Source organism: Bos indicus x Bos taurus, chromosome 10 (genome assembly GCF_003369695.1).
Source record: "Bos indicus x Bos taurus breed Angus x Brahman F1 hybrid chromosome 10, Bos_hybrid_MaternalHap_v2.0, whole genome shotgun sequence".
NCBI lineage: Eukaryota > Metazoa > Chordata > Mammalia > Artiodactyla > Bovidae > Bos > Bos indicus x Bos taurus.
The window spans coordinates 64720761-64736850 of record NC_040085.1 but is presented as its reverse complement, the minus strand read 5'-3'; the positions used below and the strand labels follow the sequence as shown (position 1 = coordinate 64736850).

General features: G+C 44.0%; 1 protein-coding gene across 1 annotated transcript; it reads right to left on the bottom strand.

The window, feature by feature from the left end:
- Positions 1-4930: 4930 nt before the first annotated feature.
- Positions 4931-15632, bottom strand: DACT1 (dishevelled binding antagonist of beta catenin 1). The gene is made up of 4 exons (XM_027554227.1): positions 15195-15632; positions 12866-12998; positions 11622-11777; positions 4931-7914 (listed from the first exon to the last, which is right to left on the bottom strand). The coding sequence occupies exons 1-4, from the start codon at positions 15537-15539 to the stop codon at positions 6134-6136; spliced, it is 2415 nt and encodes an 804-aa protein (XP_027410028.1). The 5' UTR covers positions 15540-15632; the 3' UTR covers positions 4931-6133.
- Between the last annotated feature and the right edge of the window lie 458 nt (positions 15633-16090).

Here is a 16090-nt window from a genome sequence, read left to right as displayed (position 1 = left end):
GTACATGAATGTTCTTCACAGATTTATTTATAATATCCCCAAACTGGAAATAACCCAAATGTCCATCAACAAGTAAACGGGATAAACAAATCATTATTTATCTGTATAGAAGAATACAACTCAGCAATAAAGCAGAAAAGAACTATTTAGACATGAAGCAATATACATAAACCTAAAACTCATTATGAAGAATGAAAAATTCAGGCAAAAGAGGGTACACACTGTTTAATTTCATTTATACAGAATGCTAGACAACACAAAGTATTCTATAGTGACAGAAAGCAGATCAGTGATTTTCTGGGGAAAGGGGTGGAGGGCAAGAGAGAGAGACAGGACACAAAGATCTCAAGGAAACTTTTGAGAATGATGGAAGTTTCATTGTTTTGATTGTGATGATTACATAATTATATAAGTATGTCAAAACTGATCAAATTGTAAAGTTCAAGTATGTGCATTTTACCATACTTCAGTTGTACCTTGATAATACTGTACCAAAATGAGAGAAGGAAATGAGAATGCAACTTATTGGCAAAGGCAATGAATGGGTGCCTGTATGGATTTTATTTCCAGCCCTTTGATGGGCTAGATAACCTAATCATTTCACTGTAAAACACTTAGAAATGATGGGTAAACTATTAACAAACATCCTCATACGTGTGTATTGACTTCACTACAAATGCACCCAAGTTCGGTCTACCTCTGGAGAGTAGAGGGAGAAGTTTCTGGTCCCTGAAGCAAGGCACATGAGGACAAGGACTTGTAGCATTTGGGACTGAGCCCTCTTCATATTTTCTACAGGCACAGAAGGGATACACCCTCAGCGAAGGGTTGGTCCAAGAAAAAAATTTCACTTCCTGGCCCAGGATGAAAATAAAGAAGCTCTTCTGCCATGGGAAATGTCTCCTCTGAGAACACGTAACCAGCGTACTTCCATGTGGGTTTAGGATTTGCACTTGTACTACCTCTGTGGGCAGGTAACCCCAACACAGAGAAATGAACTTAAAAGTGGTCCAGCGTGGATATGTCCCTAAGGCACCTAGGAGAAAAAAAGACAAAGCTCCTCGGTATGGCAAAATCCTTAGTCAAGCCTCACAAGATTTCCCCCAATAATAGCCCACTGAAGTGACCTCACAGTAAAAAATAATAAAATACAGTGAACAAAATGCCAGGCTGGATGAAGCACAAGCTGGAATCAAGACTGCCAGGAGAAATATCGATAACCTCAGACATGCAGATGACACCACCCTTATGGCAGAAAGCAAAGAGGAACTAAAGAGCCTCTTGATGAAAGTGAAAGAGGAGAGTGAAAAGGCTGGCTTAAAACACAACGTTCAAAAAACAAAGAGCATGGCATCCAGTCCCTTCATTTCATTGCAAATAAATGGGGAAAACAATGGAAACAGTAACAGACTTTATTTTCTTGGGCTCCAGAATCACTGAGGAAGGTGACTGCAGCCATGAAATTAAAAGATGCTTGCTCCTTGGAAGAAAAGCTATGACAAACCTAGACAGCATATTAAAAAGCAGAGATATCACTTTGCCAACAAAGGTCCATATGGTCAAAGCCATGGTTCCTCTAACAGTCAGGTATGGATGTGAGAGTTGGACTGTAAAGAAGGCTGAATGACAAAGAATTCATGTTTTCAAACTGTGGTGCTGGAGAAGACTCCTGAGAGTCCCTTCGACAGCAAAGAGATCAAACCGGTCAATCCTAAAGGAAATCAACCCTGAATATTCATAGGAAGGACTGATGCTGAAGCTGAAGCTGCAATACTTTGGCCACCTTATGCGAAGAGCCAACTCATTGGAAAAGATCTCGATGATGGGAAAGATTGAGGACATGAGAAGGGGGTGACAGAGGATGAGATGGTTGGATGGCATCATGGACTCAATGGACAAGAATCTGAGCAAACTCTGAGAGATAGTGAAGGATGGAGAAGCCTGGCGTGCTGCAGTCCATGGGGCTGCAAAGAGTAGGACACTGAACAATAACACATGAGAAAACTAAAAAGGCAGTAGGTCTGCAAGTGTACAGCACTTGGGTAACACTTTTATTGCTAAATATTAGAATTTTTCTAAGTAGGGCAAATAAGTAGCCCCATAAAATCTGGTGCCTTTTTCTTCAGTGAGGAAGTACTTGGAACCCCATTAGAAGCAGAGAATTATATTCATGAAAGAATAAGTTACAGAATGATAAATATAGACCGGGACCTGGTTTTGAAGAAAAAATATAACGATAATATATTTGTTTGTACACATAACACAGTATGGAAATATACACACCAACATTATTAAAGGGTAGGATTTGAGGAAGATTAAGAGTGCAAACATATGTACATAAACTGACAGTTTTTCCTTCTGACAATGAGAATTTGTAATTTATTTAAATAAAGAAAAGTATTTTAAAGAGTTCTTTTGTCTGAAATAACAAGTATAACAAGGTATACTTGTCATTGAAAATAATGGACAAAATCCAATTTTCTAAAATCCAATTTTCCAATTTTCTAGTACTACAACCGGGAGTTGGTGATGGACAAGGAGGCCTGGCGTGCTGAGATTCATGGGGTCGCAAAGAGTCGGACATGACTGAGCGACTGAACTGAACTGAACTGAGTAGTACAACTGTTAGCTACAGACAAGTCAAGCAACAGACAGAAGTGGACAAACCCAAGGTTCTTTGAAAATCCTGTTTTTCTCACTTCTCTTTCTTTGGTGTTCTGTCACCTAAAATTTAATGATTCAGAAGCTGGTTTTTAGAAAGAGTCCCCCTTCTGTGCTTATTGAGAACAACCTGGACATGATTCAAGAACTGACTGTAGGTCACAGCTGCCTTACACAATAAACTTTATAACTTGCCCCCCAAAAGATTGGATCACACATAGCATTAGAAAAGATGATCAGATCATCTGCTTGTTTGTCCTTGGCTTAGATTTAATCAGGCAACCAAAGAAATTCTAGTCAAAGAAGAATGACTACATGTAAAAACATACAAATATGAAAAGACTAGCAACTCTACATTTTCAAAAATTGTCTGAGGTGTCTTGTTAAAAAAAGAAGTCTTGTTGGGAAAAAAAAAAAAAAAAAGCCTTATCTTTATAAGCCTCAGAGAAATAATTTGCTATAGTTTCAAAGTTAAAAGCCTTCTTAGAGATAAGAGAGAAATACAGAAAAAGAGACCATTTCCAAGACAGAATAAAAAATGGATAGTTACCAGATCTTTGTTACATTGAAATTTAGCATCTGAAAAATCATTTTAATAGAGTACAATTTCTCATATTTCAAATATATGAGACTGAGCTGACTCCACAGTCTTTTAATGAAATTTATCCTCTCACTGGCCAAATTTGGGACATGTTGAGCATCAAAAAGAACAATACACATAAGTGATTATAAAGTATTAAATGAGTAAAAATCCACGAATTCACCATGCTCGTTTAAAGAGAGAAAGGGAAAAAAATAAGGAAAGTTCCTTTTTGTATCATGTCACCCAATAAAAGTAGAAGGAAAGATATTTAGAAAACCACCATGTTGCATCCCCAAGGCAATAACTGATTCAGGCAAGTATCAGCAAAGTAAACTCAAGCCATTAAGTCCAAAGTTATGAAGAATAGGATATACATACACACTGTACCAAAGAATCACTCACAAATATTAACCATCTGCAAAGAGGAAAAACAAAACCTTTACAGTGGAGAAAGCTCTGCTCACTAACTTGACCAAGGGATCACTCTTAAATTCAGTAATAGTAGGTAACCTGATATTCTGTTTCTTGATGTGAAGCAATAAAAGCAGCAAGGTCACTAGTGAAATTTTCTTTCCAAGAATGTTTAACTTAAACCCAATCAAGCCCTCACAGTTTACAGGAAATAGAGGGACTAGAAGATGTTAAAAAAAAAAAAAAAAAAAAACACATACACACACAAAGAAACAACCAAATCCAGAATGGGGCTCTTCTACAAGACAACTGTGCTGACTTTAACAACTAAATGTCATTGTAAAAAAACATGGAGAGGCTATTCTAAGATTAAGATACTGACGCTGGGAAAGACTGAAGGCAGGAGAAGGGGCAACAGAGGACGAGATGGTTGGATGGCATCACCAACTCAATCGACGTGAGTTTGAGGAAACTCCAGGAGATGGTGAAGGACCAGGAAGCCTGGTGTTCTGCAGTCCGTGGAGCTGCAAAGAGTCGGACATGACTGAGCAACTGAACAACAACAAATTCTAAGACTAGGGATCTATAACCAAATGCAGAGTATAACTGACTGAATCCTGGTTGGACGGAGAAGTGAAGCTGCTATTTAAAAATCCTGAAACAAATTGGAAAGCTATTGAACAGAGATTAAACATTTGATATTAAGAATTATTGTCAATTTTCATTAGGTGTGATCATGGTGTTGTGGTTACATAGGAGAATCGCCTTGTTCTTAGGAAATACCTGGTTTTTATAAATGAAACATCATGATGCCTGAAATTTACTCTAAAATAATGTAGTAGTGTAGTAGGGAGAGGGAAGATTACCAAAATCTATTTTCAACCCACAAAACCAGCAATATGGTTTAATCTAATCTATTTATATAGAGTGTTAAACCATGCATGGCAAAATCTTAACAATTGTTGAATCTAGGTGGTGGCTACACAGGTGTTTATTGTACTATCCTTTCAACTTTTGCATGTTGAAAATTGTGCATACTTAGAAGTTGGGGGAGAGAGGAGGTTTTCACAGAAATATTTTCCTTAGAAGAGCTCTATTAAACATACCTTCAATTTTAAAGAAGCACCTTAACCATTCTCAACAAGTGAATTGCTTGTCCTCATTTGTTTATGTACCATCCATTCAAATACTCTTAAAATCTGCCTTAATTATTGTAAATAATATTTCAAATGCTAGAATAGGCCTAATATAAATCCCACAATAATCAGCACAAGATTTATAGGTGTAAACATCTGGTTTTATACCCAAATAACAAACTTAACAGCAGGAAAACAAATCGTTTATTACAGCATATAATGTGTTATATTAAATTTACACAAAGATATATAAAAACACATACTGTTTATATCATACAGTCATTTAACATCAACAGGAATATCAAAACAAATACTACTCATGCACAAAACATGCATATATTGGTATAAAAAAGCAATTTTACACAATACTGTTTACCAAAAAAATTTTTTTAAAAAAAAGCCCTTCCAAGACAGGGTCAGTGGTCCAATCTGGACTGGATTGCACTAATATGTTTGGGCTAATGTTTAGATGGCACAGTGCTCTGTGAGCAGTTCTGAGCTTGGAGTCGCACCCAAGAGTTATTTCATTAGGAGTGAATTTCTCTGCACCCAATGACGAAAAGTTATACCAAAGGCAAGTCTCCAAGGGAGAAATGGTTGGATCTGCTGTAAATTAGAGAGGGGGGAAAAAGGCATCAATGTTGGGTAAATGGCCCTAGAAGGGGTTACTGTAACCAGGGCCTAGGCACCAAGGGTGGCAAAGGTTTTAGCGAATCCTTTTAAGGTATTACCAGCCTCCCTACCCAGATCACCTTTCTGGATGTAGGGTGTGGTCTTCAAGTTCTGAGTCCAGTAAACCAAACAGTTCTGAGAAGAAAACAGAATGGGGCTACATCTGAGAAAAGCAGAATATATAAAAAATGACAGAAAACCATGACTGCCCCTTGTATCTGCTTCACACAACTGTATGTGATACCCCCAACAGGAAAACCCTCATGGCGACGCTGCCCTGAAGAACCAAAAGTAGCAAATGCATGTCCTCAAATGCCATCCACCTGACCTCCAGATCAAAAGGTCTCAGCCACTTAACACCTGAACATCAAAACCTGTGCCTTCACAGATGCTCAGACCGTTTCAAAGAAAAATCATCTGATACCACAAAATCCACTCACTGTCACCACCATAAGAAACTCAATATTCACTTCTAACCAGCAAAAAAAAAACATTCTTTACCTTCCATTAAAGGCACTAGTGTCCATACGTGACGAAGATGAGACAAAAATTCACCTCGGTTTTCTTTTAACCAAAGGAAAGCACTCCGTGAAATTATTACACACAAAAAAGGAAGACACCACCGACTGGCGGGGAACTAGAAAGCCCCACTCTACACGGAGGATGTGCCTCAGACCGTCGTCATCAGTTTCAAAGAGCCCGATCGAAAGCGGAGGATCTTCTTCTTGAGGTTGTGCGAGGCCTTAATCTTGACGAAGGTTTTGGTGGGGTTGTGGCGAAGGTCGGAGGCCGGGACCGGCTGCAGGGGGAGCGTCTGCACGAACTGGGACCATATCAAGCCCCCGCTCTCCTCCGAGTCGCTGGTGCTCGTGCTGTCGCCCACGAAGTCGCCCTCGCTCACGCTGGACTCGCTGTCGCCGAAGCAGTTGGTGGTGTAGTTGCTGCGCTCGTCCTCGCTGGTGTCCAGCACAGTGGAGTGGAACAGGGACTCGCACTCGGCCGAGTACTCGGAGTCGCTGGCCGCGTACGCGTAGGGGCTGGCGTAAGGCCCGGCCGCAAACAGCCCCGCGGGCTCCCGTCGGCCCCGCCGCGCGCGCCGCAGCGCCTCCTCGTACGACACCTCGGCGGCCGACCTCCACCGCCGCGAGTCGGTGCGCTTGTGCTTGGGCTTGGCCACCACCGCCTCCCGGCCGTGGCCGTGGCCGTGCGCCCGGCTCCCTGCGCGGTGGCCCGCCCCCAGAGGCCGGCTGGGGAGCCCCGCGTCCGGCTGGCCGCCCCCGCCCCGCCGCGCCTTAGCCGGGGCTCGCCGCAGTTTCTTATTTGTATCCGTGTCGTCGGGGAACCGACACTTCTTGCCGGCCACCCGGGCCTTCTCCCTCACGGGGGGCAGAGCACTTTCCGGCCCGTGGACGGCCAGCGCCCGGTGCTTCACGCCGGAGCCCCTCGGGGCGGCCGCGGGGCGCGCACCCCGGGGTGGCCTGACCCCCGGAGGCGGCGCCAGGACGGGCGGCGCCTTCCCCGGCGGCCCTTCCTCCAGGCTCTGAGAAGAAGAGCCCTCGCTTCTGAAATCCAGGGCCGGCCGCTCTTCCGCCGGGAAAGTGGGGGGCAGCAGGGCTGAGGCGGCGGGAGGGGGCGCCAGAGTGCCTGCCTGCGGGCTGTTTTTCTGTGGCACCTTTTTCAGTGGCTGGACCACTTTGTTCTCTTGCAGCGGTGCGAGGACCCTCCCAGGGCTCTCTTTCGGAGAGGCAGCTGGGATCTGCCCGCTTTCCTTAGAGGACTCCCCTGTCCCAGCGGGGGGACACCTCGCATGTTCCTGGGAGACGGGCTTGGCATTTTTGGGCAAATGCTTACCTTGAAGTTCGGTAGCAGTGCCTGGAGAACAGCCTTCAGGCGCGGGCAACCTCTTGCTTTCCAGAGGTTCTGGCTTTGATTCTTTTGACCACTGTTTTGGTGGGGAGAAGCCCCCACTGTCCAAAGAAGGGATGCCTCCGGAGGGCAAAGGCACCTGTTTCGAATTCTTAAGGTTCCCATTGTTGCCCTGTGAGACACCCCCAGTCACTCTGACACAAACGCTCCCATTCCTCAGAAGCCCCTTCGTGGGGTCAGCGTTCACACTGGTCCTCGGTTTGTTGGTCCTTACTGGGTGGGTTTTTTTCTGGACCAGGCTCAGAATGTAACCATCCATCTTCTTGCTGGATGAAGGATGGGGAGCAGACCACAAACTGCTTGGAGATGGTGAGTTAGTGTCTGTCTTGACGGCGTCCAGCTCAGATCCAGCACAAACGTCGTTGGCATGGTTACCAAGCCGCTCCTCTTCCCTCAGTGGGTTGCCAGTCAGGCAAAGGAGGAACATTGGGCTCTGCACGGCCACGGCATGAAGTGGACTGGGGTAGCGATACACATCATTCCCATTTTTAGACACCAGATCGCACTGGTACTTGGGATTCACATCTGCAATGACAGCAAGGGAATTAGATTGTGGTGTGGAGGGGGAACAGTCAACTGCCCTTGAGGCCTGGTCTTCACAATGGCCTTCTTTATATTCCAGCCATCCTATGAGATCTGAAAAACATTTAAAGGTACACTCTGAAGAAATGAACTGGTCAGCACCAGCTTGATCAGGCCAGTTTCTATGAAGACAATTTCAGAGGTAGTGAGAGAATAACAAAGAATCAACAAATATAAGACAATACTACTCTAGTAGTATTTCATATACAGTTCATACTACTAGATGAGGAAAAAAATAATCAACAAAGGAATTTTTAACAAGATATAACTCTGAATGAAAAATATTCAGCCATTAAAAATGCTTTCAAACTATTGAATAATATATGGAAAACACTTTAAAGTGGAGTGAAAATCATAATTTTATAATTTTACTAAGACTGGATATAGTCAAAGAAAAACGTCTGAAATGAAGCATGTGAACATGCTAATAGTAGCATCTCAAAGTGCTGGGAAAGCAAGTAATGGTACGTTCTTCTTTTTCTATTTTCTAACTTTTCAATAAAAGTATGCTGGAGAAGGAAATGGCAACCCACTCCAGTACTCTTGCCTGGAAAATTCCATGGACTGAGGAGTCTGGTAGGCTACAGTCCATGGGGTCACAAAGAGTCAGACACGACTGAGCCACTTCACTTTCACATATGTACTGCATTTATAACTGGAAAAATAAACGTTTTTTGAGCCATTCTTTCTCTGGGCCACTTTCCCTTCTGTGTTCTATTCCTGGTTTCCCTTTAAGTACTTGAGATAAACTATACTTTCATGGGCTTTCTCCTGATTTTGAATTTTTTTTTAGACCTAATTCTTAATGACATGTGTTTGAATATAACTGTCAATTGAAAGGTCAGGGAAACTAATTTCAATCAAAACTAAATTTAAATAATAATCACCTTATGTTTTTAATAGTTATACTAAAAAATAAAGCACAATATTTTATGAAGGAACTTTTGATAAGGCTTTAAAAGATTGAGGAGTAGTACTAATGAATAAAATTTCCACATCTTAAAAACATAGATGCCAAAATACAATGAAATTAAGCTTTCTTGCTTAATTAGATTATTCTGCTCTCTTATCCTGGTATATATTATAAATATCAAGTCCTCTGTGTGACATTTAGTTACAGAAGATCAAAGTTTTTGTCCCTATTTAATCTGCTTTCCATTATAATTATATTTATTCACTCAAATATTGAAAACCTACTATGTGCTAGATTATATGTTAATTGTTTAAAGAAAAACCCTGTGAATTTCTATGATTATTAGCAGTCTGGGTGGCAGGGCCAGTCTAGACCCAGAAATGATACTCATTTGTAAACAAAAGTTTATTATAAAATAAATGTGTCATGTCCCCATTTCCACTTCCACTCCCAATAAACAGTTCGTTGTAAGAAGGGGAAATCTCTCTAGGTAATATCTGTGCTCATTCTTCCTCACTACCCCAAGGCCTATCCTTATCTTACTCAAAGCCACATTTACCTACATGACACCTCTCGTCCCTGTTCCCTCTTTTCTAGAGTTAAGGAACAAGACAGACATCCCAGCCCCCAAAGGCCAACCCAACTGTCTCAATTATGAGAAGATGTGACATTTGGGATAGAGGAGTCTGTCCTTAAGGAAAACCTATACCAAAGTACCTTTAATGGGTTTATAAAATTTCCCTCTGAAACCAAATCTGCAGAATGAAAGGCAGCAATTACCAATGAACTTGAGACCCAGACACTCTAGATAACACAGATCTGTGCTTCCCCAAATGATTGCTGCTAACAACACACACTACAGAGACACCAGCTGATTAGCAGCCTCAGTTGTTTGGTGTTATGTTTGCACTGCCTAGACCTCAGAAATTCAGCCTTATACCTAAGTGGACAATACATAAAACCAAGGGTATAGTGACTTGTGCCAGAACCTATCGCCTCCTTTAATCTCTGTATTTTCTCTGCTCTTCTGAGGAATCACACTAAATCTGAACTAAGGAAGATGTCCCAAATTTCAGCAACAACTCTGCCATTCAGCAAACCAGGAGTCTCTGAAAAAAGGCATGTAAAACCAAATTCCTCCTGTTTGATGAGAAGGTTGAACACAACACTTTCTGAATTCCCTTAGTGTGGTGGAAAAACAAGGATCTAGCAGTTAGTCCTAAGCTTGAACCCTGCTTCTGCCACTTACTCACTATATATAGTCTTAAGCAACTTACCAAACTTAACCTCACTGGGCCTCCATTTTCTGATACATAAAATAGTTGCTGACAACACTTGCACCTTGCAGAACTGTATGGAGGATTCAAAGCAGAGAAATGTACGCGGAGCATACAGCAGTGTGTGAGACACATAGTGGAAATGGAGAAACTCTTCCAGAACCAACAATGGCATGATTCTCTCTAGAGATCACTGCAATAATAGCCCCAAAGGGGGAAATGGTCGAGGGGATCTAACCCCATCCACCTTCTAAAAGAAGAGAGAGCTGCCATCACACAAGGCATTCTGGAGAACACGCAGCGCCACTGCCACCAGAAGAGCCAAGCAGCTCTTAAGCAAGCTGACAGATATATTTAATTTGATGTAAGCTTTGGTGGTGGTGGTTTAGTCATGTCCAACTCCTATGATCCCATGGACTGTAGCCTGCCAGGCTCCTCTGTCCATGGGATCTCCCAGGCAAGAATACTGGAGTGGATTGCCATATCCTTCTCCAGGGGATCTTCCTGACCCAGGAATCAAACCTGGGTCTCCTGTATTGCAGGAGGATTCTTCACTGACTGAGTTACCAGAGAAGCCTTAACTTTAAATGATTAAAGGAAGAAGAAAGCAGATCTAAAGTAATCTTGAAAACGGAAACAAGTTAACAGCAAAGATTCAGAAACAGAGCTCAAGATCTATAATATTGGGACAGGATTTCTAAAGATAAGCTATCTTGCTACCATCAGGATATAAAGCCAGGTAACACCCAAAAAGGACTGGGAATAGTGGTGATCTTGATCCTAGAGGTAGCTATGGCACTAAAGGCAAAAAGCAGATGAAGTTCTCTGTCTTTGTTTTTCATCAGTAGAAGGGGCTGAAGCTAGACAACTTTTAAGGACCTTTGACCCCTTCCAATTAAAAATGTCTATCAATTCTGTAGATGAAGAAGTTGTGGTACATATACACAATGGAAAACTACTCAGCCATAAAAAGGAACTCATTTGAGTCAGTTCTAGGAAGGTAGATGAACCTAGAGCCTGTTATATAGTGAAGTAAGTCAGAAAGAGAAAAACAAATATCATATATTAATGTATATATATGGAATCTAGAAAAATGGTACCGATGAACCTATTTGCAGGACAGGAATAGTGAAGCAGATATAGAGAACAGACTTTGGATACAGAGGGAAGGAGAGGGTGGAACCAATTGAGAGAGTAGCATTGAAATATATATATTACCATATGTAAAAGAGATAGCTAATGGGAAATTTCTATATAACACAGGGAGCTCAATGCAGTGCTCTGTGACAACTTAGAAGGGTGGGATGGTGTGCAGTGGGGGTAGGTTCAAGAGAGAGGGGACATATGTATGTTTATGCCTGATTCAAACTGTTATATGACAGAAGCCAAGACAATGCTGTAAAGCAATTATCCTCCAACTGAAAATAAATTTTTTAAATGTCAATTCTAAAAAGTCTTACCTGCAGATTTGGGGCAACCATCTGAGATAGTCAAGGTTGCCTCCAAGGGGCTGCAGAAGCAGGTGCTGGAATGACAACTGGATAAACACTCACTGAAGACCGAGTTCGAGGAATTGGACAGGGATCCCGAAGCCCCATCACTCAGTTCATAAAACCCTACAAATCAAAACATCATTTGAAATTAAGATCATGTCAAGCAAAAACACACATTTGTGCTTAAAAGGAAAAGGGGTAATCATGTACAAAAGACAGAAAAGAGAATATGGAGGGAGGGATGGCAATTTTGGTTCATGAGATATAGTGTCTTGACTTTAGGGTTTCGTTTCCAGCAATCCTCAGAAAAAGGCAAAAAGCCCATAACTACAAGTATGTTTCAAAGTTGAGAGTACTCTCACTCTCAAACTGACCTTCCTCCTTGACCCCACCTTTAAAGATGGGCAAGGAAAGAGACTCAGATCTGTGAGAGTGTCAACTTTTTCACAAACATTTCAGAAAAAAATAACCTGAAGAGAAAAACAAATCTATGTAAGAAGCCAAATGGTTTAAAAGGAAAAAAGAAAACTTTTGAAGTGGTCTCAGGAAGTTGAAGTGTGACTAATTTTCTAGCCCTGTTCTGACTTTCTCAAGTTTCAAAGGAGGATCACGCTTCCAGAAATTTGCATAGAAGCTTTTATTTTTAAACTCAGGGGACTTCAGTCAGATGAGTCTCATTATTAAAAATTTTGTTATCTAATGAACTCATCTATGAAACAGAAATAGACTCACAGATATAAAAGAACAGACTTGTGGTTGCTGGGGAATGGTGGGCAGGGATAGATTGGGAATCTGGCATCGGCTGATACAAATCATTACGTAGAAAATGGATGGCAATTTTCTCCCAATTAAAAATCAATTAAAAAAAAAAAGAAAATGGATAAACAACAAGATCTTACTGTGCAGCACAGGAAACTACATCCTGTGATAAACCATGATAGATAAGAATATATATACAAGTAACTGAATCACTTGTTGTACAGCAGAAATTAACACAACACTGTAAATCAACTATATTTCAATAAATTTATTGCCTGATTTTGTTTCCCTGTCATGCAACTGAATAACAGACTTTTCTTGTCTTGTTTTGCTGTAGTCTCTCTGTACTGGAAACAAACTCCATTGTCCTTTGCAGGTCTGAGAATGCTAAGCACAGGGAGCCGAGACAGAACTCATGACAGCAGAGTTTCTCCTCGTGCCCCCACACTCACCTGAGCTGGGGCGGCTGTCTGTCTCCAGGCGCTCTTCAGATGTCTTTTCCACATCCAGTCTGAGGTCACTTATCTGCTTGTCGAGTTCCTGCAACTGGTTCAACAAACCAGCATCTCTTCTCCTCAAACAATTCTGATGAGGAAGAAACAGAGAAAGGAAAAAAAAAAAATTCTGGTGACAAAGAACTACAAAGTTGGCTCTAAGTATTCAAATTACCATCTGAAGAGTTCCCTAAATTTTTCAAAACCAAAATTTTACTGGATGATCTGAAGCGAAGAAAAACTTCAAGAATATGTCCTGTTTAATTCCACTTTCTCACATTTTGCAGTGATATAAATTTTCTTCATAAAAACAAAACTTGGTTTTAGTTTCAGCTAATATATATATAGACTTACTTTTTATAGGTAGGGATATGAAAAACCCACTGAGATTAAAAAAAAAAAAAACACCTCTGTGTACAGCCAATTTATTACAAAACAGTACTTCACAGTAAACTCTTTAATTTGAAGTCAGAGTGTAACAGATTTCCTACAATACACTATAATCTTTCTTAGGTGAGATTTTCTGGCCAAATGTCCTGCAGAGTTTTGATTTCTATTAGTCACTTTGTGGGGTTTAATCAGTCTTAGGGCCTTTGAAAGTGAGAAACTAATACTAATAGCCAGTGCCAAGTATAATGTGAGCTGGCAGAATCCAAAACCCTCAAGGGAAGGTCCATCAAGATTTGAACTCAACTCGGGTTTCCAAAGGTGACAGATTGTAGTGCTAAGTCACACCGCCACCTAGTGCTTCCTATTGCTGGGAAAGCAAAAAAAAAAAAAAAGAAAAGAAAACTCAAAGGCATCTGGTTCAAATCACAAATGCCAAGTCTACAAATGAAAATAGTACCACAAACACTGACTGGACAGGAATTCTCCTGACATGCTGTCTTGCCCCTCTCCAGGGAACAACAGGAATGTGCCACGCACAATTGTGAGATTCATGAAGACAAGAAGGTGCTATTGTATAACACAATGCACAGAATGTCAATGACCAGGCACAACCAGCAACAATTGACTCAAATCAGTCTGCTACCAAAAACCACAGCAAAATGCCAAACCTGAGGTATTGCACAAACTACTACTTCCACACAGCCTTACAAAACAGATGCATATGAGTATCTGTTCCTCTTGTCTGTCCTTGAACTTAAAAAGCTTGGACACATAACATGCTTGTTTGTTAGAACGAGTTTCTTCAGGAAAAAAAATGAACCAAACAAGTAAAATCACTTTGATGCTCAAAAAAGAGACAAATTATCTGAAAAAAGATAATCCAAGAAAACACTCAACAACCACAAGGCATCACTCTGTTAGCAGGAGAGACATTATCTAGTATATGTCTAGTTTCAGATAGTATCACATGGTCAGATAAGGATTTTTTTTTTTTTTTTTCTGTTTTCAAAACTACATTTTTGAGGTCATGGAAACAAAGCTGCCGCCATTTCTCTGAGGCTGGGTCAAAGCTGTTCATCAATACATTAAGCGTCAAAGTTCTTTTTCTTCCCCGTTAATGAAGACGGTAGAGAATGTCTGAGATGCTGACACAAATCCAATAAGATAAATGCTCCCTGAGAGGAGGTTTTCCCTTCCGCCCACCTCCACCTCAAGTCACAACGAGCAGTACCTATGAGAGGAGGGGGCACTTTCTCCAGCCAAATTTCCATCATGTGCATCTGTTTTAGCCGTCTTATACAAAGGGCTTCTATCTGAAATTAAGCAGCAGAGTAGGCAAAAGCTGGCAGGCTGGAGGTGGGGAGCCCAGGGAGGGGCAGGCAGGGCTCCCCGCGGCCGCTTCCGTGTAATAGTAAAATTCGGCACTGGACAGTCAATCGCGCCCCAAAGTCCCCTCCTCGGCTTTTGTCCCCTCTCGGCGGGAGGACCTGAAGCCAAGAAGCCCTCCAAAGAAATGCTGTTTTAAATGAGGGTTTGCAAACCTTCGGGGAGAGGGCAGGCATTCGTCTAACTAGAGCGATTGCAGGTTCCGACCAGACTACTCCAAGAATCCCGAAGGCAGAGCCGGAGGAGAGAGCGGCCACCCTCTCCCGGGCAGTCCGCGCGGGGTCTCCGGCCCCTCACCTGACACAAAGCGGGCACACGCCGGGATCGCGTGGGCGTCGACAACTCACGCGCCCCCGGGGACCCGCAGGAACCCAGGTCAGGGAAGAGCCGGGCGGGGGTCCCGGGAAGCCAGAGGGTTGCTCCTAGCTAGAGGCACCCACCACGGACCACCTGCCCGACCCCCGGCCCGTCTGCAGGGACAGCCGTGCCCCCACCTCCGGACACGACCTACCAATTGCTTCCGCAGCAGCAAGATGTTCTCCTCCAAGAACTTCTCCTCCAGGCGGTTGCGCTGCGCCGCCTCCCCCGGCAGCTCCCCAGCGCGGGCTGCAGCGGCCCCCGCACCCCCCGTGCCGCGCAGGGCGCCCCGGACCAGCAGCTCCTGGCGCTGGCGCAGGTACTCCAGCTCCGCCAGCCCGGCCAGCGTGGCCTCCTGCCGCTCGCGGGTGCGCTGCCGCTCCGTGTCCGCCTCGCCCTTCTCCCGCCAGCGTCCCTCAGGCTCCGCCGTGCGCTGCTCTCCCCGGGCCGGCGCCGGCGGCTCCTGCTCCTTAGCCGTCCCAGTCGGACTCGGCTTCATGGCCCCCAACCCGGCCGCGCGCACCCGTCCCCGCAGCCGGGCCGCCCGGGCGGAGGAGCGGGCGCTAGGGCTGCGGCCTCGGGCTCATGCCTCCCGGCGGCAGGGCGCGGCGGCGGGGGCGGGGACCCGGAGCGCTCAGGACCCGCGCGCGGCCCCGGGCTGCAGCCGTCCGGGCCCCGGGCGGCGCCGTCCGCTGTCGCCGCGCGTCCCTCTCCGCGGCCCCGCAGCTGATAACGCCCTGCCCGGCGCTACGTCACGCGCGGCGGCCAGGCGAACCCCCTCCCCGCGCCGGCCCCTCGGCTGCGAGGCCCGCTCCCCCTCGGCTTCCCCCTCTAGTGTCAGGGGCGCCGCTCGCGCTCGGCGCCGGCCTCCTGCTCGCCTGGCCCTCCACGCTCCTCCCTCTCTCCTCCCCCGCTCTTCCCCGCGGGCCTCCTCGCCCCCTTTTCGGGTTTACGGCACCCAGTTTTTGCCTCGCTTCTTATTGGTTCTTTACAATCGCACAAAGCCAGGGGCGAGCACCCCGAGCCCCAGCATCCTGTTACAGCCGGCTT

Excerpts from the sequence above, each read along its gene's own strand:
- DACT1 (XM_027554227.1), bottom strand. The coding sequence starts at position 15,539 with ATGAAGCCGAGTCCGACTGGGACGGCTAAGGAGCAGGAGCCGCCGGCG. Across the intron at positions 12,999-15,194 it reads TGCTGCTGCGGAAGCAATTG|AATTGTTTGAGGAGAAGAGA; the intron begins GTAGGTCGTGTC and ends CTTCCTCATCAG. Across the intron at positions 11,778-12,865 it reads AGACAGCCGCCCCAGCTCAG|GGTTTTATGAACTGAGTGAT; the intron begins GTGAGTGTGGGG and ends TTTGATTTGTAG.